The sequence below is a fragment of the Clupea harengus genome, chromosome 5, assembly GCF_900700415.2.
Source record: "Clupea harengus chromosome 5, Ch_v2.0.2, whole genome shotgun sequence".
In the NCBI taxonomy this organism is placed as follows: Eukaryota; Metazoa; Chordata; class Actinopteri; order Clupeiformes; family Clupeidae; genus Clupea; species Clupea harengus.
In genome coordinates, this window is record NC_045156.1 from 24961408 (window position 1) to 24972322 (window position 10915).

At 37.5% G+C, this 10915-nt stretch overlaps 1 protein-coding gene across 1 annotated transcript; it reads right to left on the reverse strand.

Annotated features, from left to right (window-relative positions):
* Positions 1-2119: 2119 nt before the first annotated feature.
* Positions 2120-9344, reverse strand: LOC105895927 (deoxynucleotidyltransferase terminal-interacting protein 1). Its single transcript, XM_012822624.3, has 13 exons — positions 8801-9344; positions 8164-8234; positions 5901-5997; positions 5095-5193; positions 4930-4995; positions 4533-4589; positions 4375-4436; positions 4199-4244; positions 4037-4095; positions 3884-3944; positions 3565-3636; positions 3398-3453; positions 2120-3282 (listed from the first exon to the last, which is right to left on the reverse strand). Exons 1-13 carry the CDS (start codon positions 8876-8878, stop codon positions 3174-3176), a joined length of 933 nt encoding a protein of 310 aa, XP_012678078.1. The 5' UTR covers positions 8879-9344; the 3' UTR covers positions 2120-3173.
* Between the last annotated feature and the right edge of the window lie 1571 nt (positions 9345-10915).

Here is a 10915-nt window from a genome sequence, read left to right on the forward strand (position 1 = left end):
TGGGTGCTTGTCACTTTTGTTTAGCAACAGACAAGCGAGTTTTTTTCTTAAAATGTTTTCTCTGTAGTCGGTACATCTCTCAAATCATCCTTAACATTTTAAAAACAGTAAATGCATTTCTCGAAACAATCACTACAAACAGAAACAAGAGCCCGTAACTCTCTCAAAAGAGAGTTTATACCTCAGAAGTAAACTAGAAAATGCATTTCCTGAAGGAAATACCAGTGCATGAAATGCAAAAGTTAAGAAAGGAAGAAGAAAAGAAAGAAGAGTGAAAGAAGGAAAGAAGAGAGGAAGAAGGAAAGAAGAGTGGAAGAAGGAAAGAAGAAAGGAAAGAAGAGTGAAGAAAGGAAAGAAGAAGGGAAGAAGGAAAGAAGAGTGAAGAAAGGAAAGAAGAAAAGAAAGAAGAGTGAAAGAAGGAAAGAAGAAAGGAAAGAAGAGTGAAGAAAGGAAAGAAAGAAGGAAAGAAGAAAGGAAAGTAGAGTAAAAGAAGGAAAGAAGAGTGAAGAAAGAAAAGAAGAGTAGAAGAAGGAAAGAAGAGTGGAAGAAGGAAAGAAGAAAGGAAAGGAGAGTGGAAGAAGGAAAGAAGAGTGGAAGAAGGAAAGAAGAAGAGTGGAAGAAGGAAAGAATAATATTCCTAGTTATACAGTTGAATGGAGAGGGACAGAGAGAAGAGGAGCCTTGGAACCTTGGCGCAGGTGTCAGTGAAGCACAGGTGCAAGCCAGTTTAAAGACCCTATTATGATGTCATAATGGCCCAATGTAAGTCAATGGGATGAATTGTATTAGTTTTTATTTAATATTTTAAAAAGTATAAAGTTTAGAAAAATGAAAAATACATAGCATAAGTGTCCTTTACAAGACCTACGCGGCAAAGTTTGAACGAAGTTTTTAAGTTAAGCGGTTCCAGCTGAATTAAGCGCAGAAGTTCGGTAAAGAGAATAATAAGAAGAAGAAGAAGAAGAATAAGAAGCCTAGGAATAACAATACAGGGCATTTCATGCACTGTAATAATCCTGTCAGTGCCACCATTTGTAAGTCTCTTTTACTCACAATAATGTAACACCATACCATCTTATTGCATGGTTTTAAGTAACTGAATATTATTTTCTAGCTGAATTTGAATGTCATGTTACTGACAACAATTTCAATTAAACAAGGCACCAAGTGTTAGTTGAAGAATAGAGTGGCGGGATGCAGAAAATCAGTTGAGACTGGACAGTATAGCAACAAATACAACCTGATGAAAAATGGGAGTCTTGCATGCCACATGAATTCTTTGAAGAACCAAGTAATGTTATCCAGTCGTGATGATCGCATACATTTCACATTTTCCCACTCTTGCTTGGTGGCCTATGATGTTTTACTGTCTTTAATTTCAACAAATATAAACAATCCTCATCAATCTAGATAACTAGTGACTTGACTTGTCATGACTTACACAGTGAATAGATACCTAGCTGATACCTAGACTCATCAGCAGATGATTGTACATAGCCTTTGGCATGAATGTTCAAAAGCATATCCAAAATGTTCAAAAGAATGAGAAATTGCTTTTATGATGCGCACAAGTGAATAGATGATGTGGAGGTTGAAGCGTTTTGAAAATTTTAATTCTTATCCGAGAAATGTACCGACGCAACTGAGAAAAACTTGAAGTAGGACCTCAGTACTTGGTGTAAACTGTGGCTATATGTTCATATTGCAAGCCAAAATACAGTTAGTAACTTTAAATTGCATTGCAATAGTCTGTTTAAAGTGATCATGTACCAAACAACTTACCTATGCTGATATTGTATGGTAGTTGATAAATGAGTGATGATAGTACAGTACATGCTTTGAATTCCTTAGATATAGAGATGCTGCGTACTGATCCAACGGCATTAGCGAGGCCTAGAAATACCACATGGATGTCTCTACCGTCCGTCCTTGCAGCCTGAATTTGATGCCAGATCACTGTAGCGTGGAAGGGTACTGCACACTTCTGTGAGATGACGTGACTGACATGACTGATTTGTTCGCCCCATAATGCTTTGGGCTTGGTGGTGGTTCCTGAATTCATATAAACCACAATTTACGTTTCATATCCATTAAGATAATAAGACAGAACGACTGCTAGTAATATAAAACAAAAACATTTAATAATTATTGCAAAACAATCTTTTGGGACAACATCAGACACTTCTCTCTTTCTCTCTCTTTTTTTTTTTTTTTTTTTTTTTTTACAATTTGTATTTGTAAATGTATTCATAAAACTATTAAGCAGGTCTCTCAAATTACATTCCAAAACACAAAATAGTCTACATTACTGAAACATTTGTTTGAGAAAAGAAAGAACACTGTTTCCAGTAATTTCGTAACATCAGCTTTGGACATTTAAACAGTGCTAGGGACTAATGCAAGTATAAAATTCCCTTTTCGTACATGAGCAACACATAACTGCATAGACATGAATAGAAGAACTTACAGAGTGAATTCACATACACACCTGTGTCAATGACTAAAATATAGCTCTAAAAAAGAAAACCGTGAGCGGAAAAACTGTTCCTCAACATATTCAGCATTAAACTTAAAAATACAGTAAGGTAATACAACAGGTGATGCCTGATGTTGGTAAATCTAATGGAATACACAAGATGAATAAAGCACTGGCAAGCAAAATAACACACAAGCACACTCACACATTCTCCTACAGTTACTGGACTTGTGTAAGGCAACTCTGCAAGTTAATACTACCAAGTTCAGAAGTGGCTGCCTGATTAGATTCTGGTCAAATTTTGTTTTTAAAGTGACACCATAATCTGACATGGTACCTGAGGAACTATGATCTACGTTCATAATAAAATAAGTGCCTTTCTGTGTTTTTCCTAATAATGCACACAGGCAAATGTGTAGAATATGTTAAATCTGTGACAAAAACTACATTATAGCAATCATTACAGCAACGAGAACAACAGCTGACAAGTCATTTCTTATAGCTCACATTTATTATAAAAATGCCATTAGTCTCTCTCTGGGTTATCAGCCAGTCAGGAGACTGACTGAATAGGAGACTACGCAATTACGCTATGAGATCTAGCCTTGGGAAAATGCACTATGATTGGAATAAATGTGAAAGCTAGTTGTCAAGCTATTTCTTATGACTTCGTGACCATCAGCCCAGTTTTTCGTTCTCAGTCCTTTTCTGACCTCTGGCCGTCCATTGCTTTCTGCATCTTTTCAATCATCCATATTGGCACCGCAAATGGCTTCAACTCATCCATCTTCAGGTCAGGACAATCTCTAATGATTGATAGAATACATTAATAAGCACTGCTATGATTGTGCAATAGCAGCTGAGAAATTACAAAACCAGTATTTATAAAACAAGTAATCAAAAGTGTTTAAAATTGCATACTTATAGTCATCACTGATGGCAAGGCCTTGAACATCCTCTTCAATAAGGAGGTAGGCCTTCAATCATTAAAAACACAAGGATGACATTAATTTGAGAGGTTTACAATGAGGGGTTTACTTCAGTGCAAAAAGATAAAAGAAACACACACAACCACATATGACTCTCACCATTTTCCCGCCGGTGGCCTTCATATGCTGTTTCTCTGCAAGCCAGTGCTTATCTTGGGCATCTGCAGCATACTGCAATGCACAGCATATGTTCAGTCATAGGTTAGCATTGATGTTTGAATCTCTCCAGTTTGACAGTGTACATGCAACATGCAATGTATTATCCATCAAACCCCACTCTAACAAACAGGGTCGATACACAAAAAAATCCTCACTGCCAGATTGCTGTACATAAATTAATGTTCAACTTCAGGTTATATCACAATTGAAGGATCAGTTATTTTACATGATGTTTGATGACATTCTTAAAAGTTTCTACCTTAAAAAGGTCTGCATGTTTGATGTAAATCCTTCCTCTTGTACCACCCATTCCTAAAGCCCTAGAGAAAAAAACAAGGTTAAGCAGACTTTGTAAAACAAAAAGTAAATATTTACATCACCTCCCATTTTATAAATCTCAATTTGAACCTACTTGTTTGCTCTTGATCCTAATACAAATGTGCTTTTCTCATCTAATCTTGCAGGATCCCACTGTAAAAGTTGGTGATGAGGATGTTAGTCAGAGAGCAGAAGCATTGTAATTATGACACAGATCATTCATAAAAAGTGATTCCATGTTTGACGAAGAACTAACCTTTGGTCCTTCCCGCTTGATGGCCTCAGACGCCTTGGGTTTGGCTCTAGAACAAAACAAATGTCAAAGATCCCATTGGTCTGCTGTTAAAATAGCCAGTGAAGGCAATTCCATAAAACTTCTCAAAGCTTTCTCAGGGCAAAAAAAAACATAAAGGACATCATGGACACACTTACGGGGTGCTGAACTGGACTGGTCTATCGTAGGGGATGGCAGGTCCTGGGGGCCGCCCTTTTCGCTATAAACAAAAAGGTCAATGTGAATACCTCATAATGAATATAAAGTCCAACATGAAATCTATGAGTATAAGAAAACTGGTAATGAGATTATTCACCTTTTTTGGTACAGGACTTCCCCTCTGACTAGAATCATCCTCCATCTGTCTAGCTCTCTATATAGAATTGAATGATAATAATAATACAAATTATGAAAAATGAAATGGTAAATATATGCATACTTCTTCTGAACCCGGAGCAGTGTTTGAAATGTGTTTCCTTCAATATAGGATCTTAATCTCCATCTGCTGCATCAGTAGTGATGAACCACAGACAATCAACGAATAAGCGTCCCCTTACAATATAGCAGAAGGAACACTCAGTTGACTCTTATAATGGAAGCTAATTATCAAGCATTATGAAACACAGACATGCAATAATTTCAAAAAGTCCAAAAGTCTAAAGGAGACTGTTCCAAACATTTCTCAAATGTGCTTAATTATCCTCAAAGATCACCTTGACTGGGGGCTCAACGCCTGGTCTATTGGCTGTTTTCTCTCCTTCAGGAAAGAGACGCTTTGCCTATATAAAGTCAGAATATAAATCAAGAATGCTGTGCACATGACATTCAAATGCATCATTCCTTTATTTTTTTTTTAAAGGGTTAAAATGTACTCTTACTTGTTCGAGACAATTTCTGCAAGCCTCCTTGATCAGCTGATCGGTCTGGACCTCTTCACCAATGTTTTCCTTTACATTACTGGCTGCCTTTTCAAAGAACTGAACAGAGAGACACAGTGGTCTTCTGTTAGCCATAAACCAGCAGATTTGCACAATAGCCAGGCAAAACAATATTCACTATAGCCTCTGAAACAAGACATTACAATTGGCACATCTAGTGAAAGCCAATGAGAGAATTTTGCATAAATGGTGAATAGCATATAAAACCTGCACTTCAGTGAATTTCAGCTTGCTTGCTTTCTCTGTTCAGAGAATAGAAAAGGCCTATCGATACCAAACTACTTGAATCCACCAAATTCAACAGATATTATATTAGGATAGATATAGTTATTGTACAACAATTAATACAGGTTCGATTGGATATAAGGCAATGGCCAAGTGCTGATATTAAGAATAACAGCGTTTCAACATTTTGCAGCCTGGTAAAAGTAGATGCTGTTGCTGGAGCTAAAAAAAACTATTACTTTCGGCAGAGCTAAAATGACAAAATAAAAAAAAAACTGTCTCAATGTAAAACTGTTGCTTCAAAACAACATCACAACAAAGGTCATGCTGCTTTACTGAGCAACACCACATCTTTGATTGAGTGGATGAGGTCACAGGCAACCCGTCGTGGTCTAGCTTTTAGGCACTGTAAGAAGAACCCAACTGACATTGTTCACACCAGAAAATGGTATTCTCCATGCTTACTTATGATGGAAACCAACCTTGATAATTACATTGTATTTACTTAAACATCCACTGACCTTCATATATTTCCTGAAAACCCCCAAAATGTCTTCGTTGAAGCTGGGCTGCAGGACAGTTCTCAAGAGATCCATGGATATGACTGGATCAGTGTAACTACAAACATCAAAACAGCACATCAGCCATGTAGAATGAACTTTACCATTTTCATTTAATTATATGTGCAACAGAGCCCATTGTTTTCCCAAAGGTCAAAAACACAACATAAAGGTCAACAGGGTAAGCAAATATCTTCTCTTTATTGTATTCTATTTCAGGTCAAGGCATACAAGCCTTTTACTTATGACTATTTCATTTAATTATATGTGCAACAGAGCCCATTGTTAAGGCGACAGTGGTACAGTGGTAGAGAAGTCGTTTAGTAATCAGAAGGTTGCTAGTTCGATTCCCTGTCGAAGCGTCCTTGAGCAAGACACTGAACCCCTAATTGCTCCTGATGTGCAGTGTGCCATCAGTGTAAATGTAAAATGTGTATACATTGTAAGTCGCACATATGTAAGTCGCTTTGGATAAAAGCGTCTGCTAAATGACTAAATGTAATGCAGAGAAGGAAAGCCACTGAGTGTGGTTTAAAAGTTAAAAGGTATGCTACTAACAACACCGGTGACCTGAAAATGAGTGGCATTGGGTTACAAAATGGCATGACCACAGTTTCAAACCCCAACAAGAGTTTATTCTCTTTCATTCTTTAGTGTTTGAGGTCAACATTTCTAACACTGTGCCTTTGAACTGCCTGCATTTCGTTTATGTCAGCTCTTAATGTCTGGTTACATTTTTGGGACCTTTAAAAATCCCCAGTCCCACGATGTTTTAAACATAGAGAGTACAGCAGTATCAAAGGGAAACATTTCAAATAATATTAGCCTGAAGCATGCAAAAAAGACAAATTTACAATTTCAGACTATTTCTCTAAAAGCCCACGTGTGCGCCACACCAAAATTATGACTTTATACCCCACCTGCACAATGCAAAGACAGACAATAAAGAAATTACAATTTTAGAACCTACATAGTGTAAAAGCCATAAAGTGGGTTTCAAAGGCTGTGGATCACATCATATAAGGCAGGGAGCACAGTCCCGCACTGGACTCAAACTTACAACCTCAGTATGGGTGGCCATGTTAGCAAGGAGGCTAAAACCCATGGGTGCTAGCGTCTGACGGTAGCATGTCTCTTAGGGTGTCAGGGAGTGATGTTTACTCGCTACATAGCACCGTACCCGCTGGCTACCATTAAATATGCTTGAAGAATTGGTTAGGATTTACATAAAGCAGCATTTGTTAGGATATGCATAATTGTTATTTAAATCTACCTGGTTGTAATATATTTTGAGTCTTGAACTGTTATAATCTGCTGGAGCAGGATATTTCTGCAGGCCAAACACCATGAGCGGATTGACGGTAAAAAAAAACAAAAACACTTTTACCATGGACCAATAGTGATAAACCTAACCACAAATGGATCTGATTGTTGTTCTCCTCAGTCTTCCAATCACGGTCAAGGCCGCTTTCACTTATTTGTACAACGTGAGAGGTCCAGAACACCTTGTCTTTTAAACATACATGGAATATTCATCTTTTCTTGGTGTGCAATCCCTCGCTCCTACACCTGCAAAGTGGGTGCACACAATAATAACTGTGGAAATGAGTGAATGGAAAACTAGTCTTGATTAACGACTGAAACACGGAGGCCTGAATACAACTGATGAGAATTAGACCTTGGGCATCAAATTAAACCGGGACTGGATAAGCAACAATCACAAAAGTAGGCCCTGCCAAATTAACCTAGAACTAACCAAATCATTTTTTTAAGGAGTTCAAAGCTTTGAGGTTGTAACTGATTCAAGGCCATGTGGATGGCCTAACTGTGGATGGGACACAGTCTGAAGCCTTCTGATGCTGCAGCTTCAAGACAATAAATCAAACGTGCAATCCAAATAACGACTGGCCATAAGCACACAGACACATCAGTATCCATTCTGCTATCGAAGTTTAGATGACTTATCCTGAGAGATGCAGCAATGTCTGGGCCCATGACACAACTTCATGTGAGATTCTGTGATATGTTCAGGGAGAGGTATGTGCTGGACAGGGTTGATGTTTCCTATGTGTAGGGTCTGAAACCCTGTGCATAAGACTTAACTTTCAAACCATAGGTTATTGAATAGGTAAAAGGCAATATGTGGCAAGTATTTACATTCCATCACTGATGGTGCCACCTCACCACTACTATTACTGTTGTGAAACTCATTTCGTAAACTTACCTTACAGTCATCTGCGACCGTCGACCTCTGCGGTGAACCTGTCTGTGCTTTATCATTATATTCCATGGATTCTAAAATCAAGTAAGGAAAAAAACAACCTTAGGCTCCATCGGTCATGTGACACACCTTGTTAACAGATGCCTTACTACTGCTGTTACATAGAAAACTAGGACAAACGCTCGAGAGAATGTACACATTTTTCAATCAGTATTTCAGCAGTATCCACAAGCATCTTCTAAAACGTTTAACAACGTCTTATTCAGGAAACATTACAGGTAGACATTTGCATCATAGGCTGTAAAGTAGAAGAAACTACCAAAATACTTCAAAAGCGTAGGTATCTTTTTCAAAGGCAACTAAAACTGTTACACAGAGCTACACAGAGAAAGTTGTTTACGCCATCCGGTACACTCGACTATAGCAAGACCATGTACTTCAGCTAACAACCTTTGGGACGCATTTATCAAGCCTAGGTTTCGACTTAGCAAATTATTGCGAACAGTTGTCGTCAGGCACCTAAATTGATATATATGGGCCATTAAATTGTGACATTCTATGTAGCCAACAATGTATGTAAAACTAAAGATATGCAACCGCCATGAATGCTTGTAAAATTGCTGGTCACGCTGCCACTTACCATTGATTGTACCTGTTGTTCTGTAGCATCTTGTTGAAGCCAATCTCTGCTGCGCCCTTCACTTCGGTGAGCACCCATTTCCAAAACGACACTTACTTGATAACCCAGGAACACTTCACTAATTTGTACAAGATGACCAATGTCTTTTTCTGGCTTCACGGAAGCACTAGTGTCGGCCTACCAAAATCGATCGATTTGACGTTTCACGTTAGCTAACGTTAGCTAAGTTATCTGCCTGACTAAAGCAGGTAAGGTTGCTTGAACGCATGCAGTTGCTGAACCCTAAAGATTTTACAACTCAAACACATTTTTATTGAAACATCTAATTTCTCTGTCTGTCGTACAGACGACGCTACGAATTATTTGGCCAAACAAGAAATGCAACACAAAAAGTAATCCGCCTCCGCATCACACTGACAACTTGTTGGGGGTGGTGTTCCATAAAATAACCTCGATGGTTGTGCTAGCTACAAAGAATTGCATCAATGTCTATGAGAATTTCATTTAGCCTTTTAGCGTGCCTGATGTTGTAGCTCATTGAATCATTCAATTCGTTTTTACAGTGCCACCTGGTGTAACGGGGTGTGAAAATGGTTTATCAACTCGAAATCGTAGAAACTGGGCGTGTCGAAATGACGCAGTCATGTAGACAGGCCAAGCGGCCATCTTTGTAGTGTCTTGCTCATCAAAAAATAAAATAAAAATTGGAAGTCAACTCATTCATGGGGTTTTAAGTGGTAGGCTTAATATATTTGGTGATTTTTTTACATTTTAAGATATACACAGAAAACTGTGGTATAGCTTTGTATGACGAGCTTGACAATTCAATTATTGCAGGTGAATTTATTAGAAAGGCAGAGAAGGTTAGCCTACATGGTACGCACATTTAACTAGGAGCGGATGTGGAGGTATGTGTCTTGATTCAGATCAAAAGAATGTCATAACATTGTGCATCTACTCGGAAAACAAGGGAGATAAAATTAAATATTATTATTTTTTTAAACCAAATGGAACACCAATACGCAGCATCTACATTCACCTTATATTTGCCCATTGGATGTACATTAATAAAAACATTCTTCGTATCCAGATCTACACATTGAATGAAAGTAAGGGTAAACAAATCAGGTAAAGTCAAAGACATCTGAAAATGTATGAAAATAAAATTCTTATAAAGAGAAAAAAGAAAAATGACTAAGTAAAACAAAGTCAATGAGCTAATTTAATACATACATTTAATAATTTTAGATTGTGAAAATATCAGTTCATGCACAGTAAATTCCAAAAAACATAACTTTTGATAGAACACAAAAAAGCAAATTACAAAAATAAACTCAAGGGGTAATTTTGCTGGTTACACCTTGTGCATTACTGATGCAAATCATACATAATTCTATGTGTACTTACAAGATAAATTCTTCTTTTAATAACACTTTGGTTTAGATTAAAATGTCTTCTGTTTCATAAACTGTATAATTTATAAACAGATACTTGTTAAAAAAGGAAACAAATGAAAAAATTCAACCAAATAAAAAAGCATGGAGACACGACAAAAATACATTTAGATTTTCAAAAGAGCTCATTACAACTGTGTGGCATAGAGAAATATAACACATACTTCATACCAATTTCCTGTACAATATCTACAGTCTCTTTTTGCTGGTGACAGAAGCACACAGGGATCTTAATCCAACAGGTGCTCAACGCTCAAACAAAGAATCTTGACAACTGAGGTTACTGCCCTCAAGAGTCAAGAGGTTACAACTACAACTTCTGTTCATGAGTCAAACAAGAACAGCACAATGTCAACTGCATGGACACGATGGCCTACACCAAAGCCACTGGCTTATGGAGACCATGACATTTAACTGTGGAAGAAAACTGAGAGAAGGAAACCTTCACTATGATTATATACAAAGGGTGTGGATGGGACATTGTGAGGCTACAAATCTAAGCTCCTTTTATGGGTGTTTGGGCTACAATGAGACACAGTCATTGTAGTGTCATCACTAATTACAATAACAAAGCCAAACTGAATATCAAGAAGAGAATCTACAACACTTTATATCGCGCCGAACAGAATATGTATGTATATATTTATATATACTGTATATA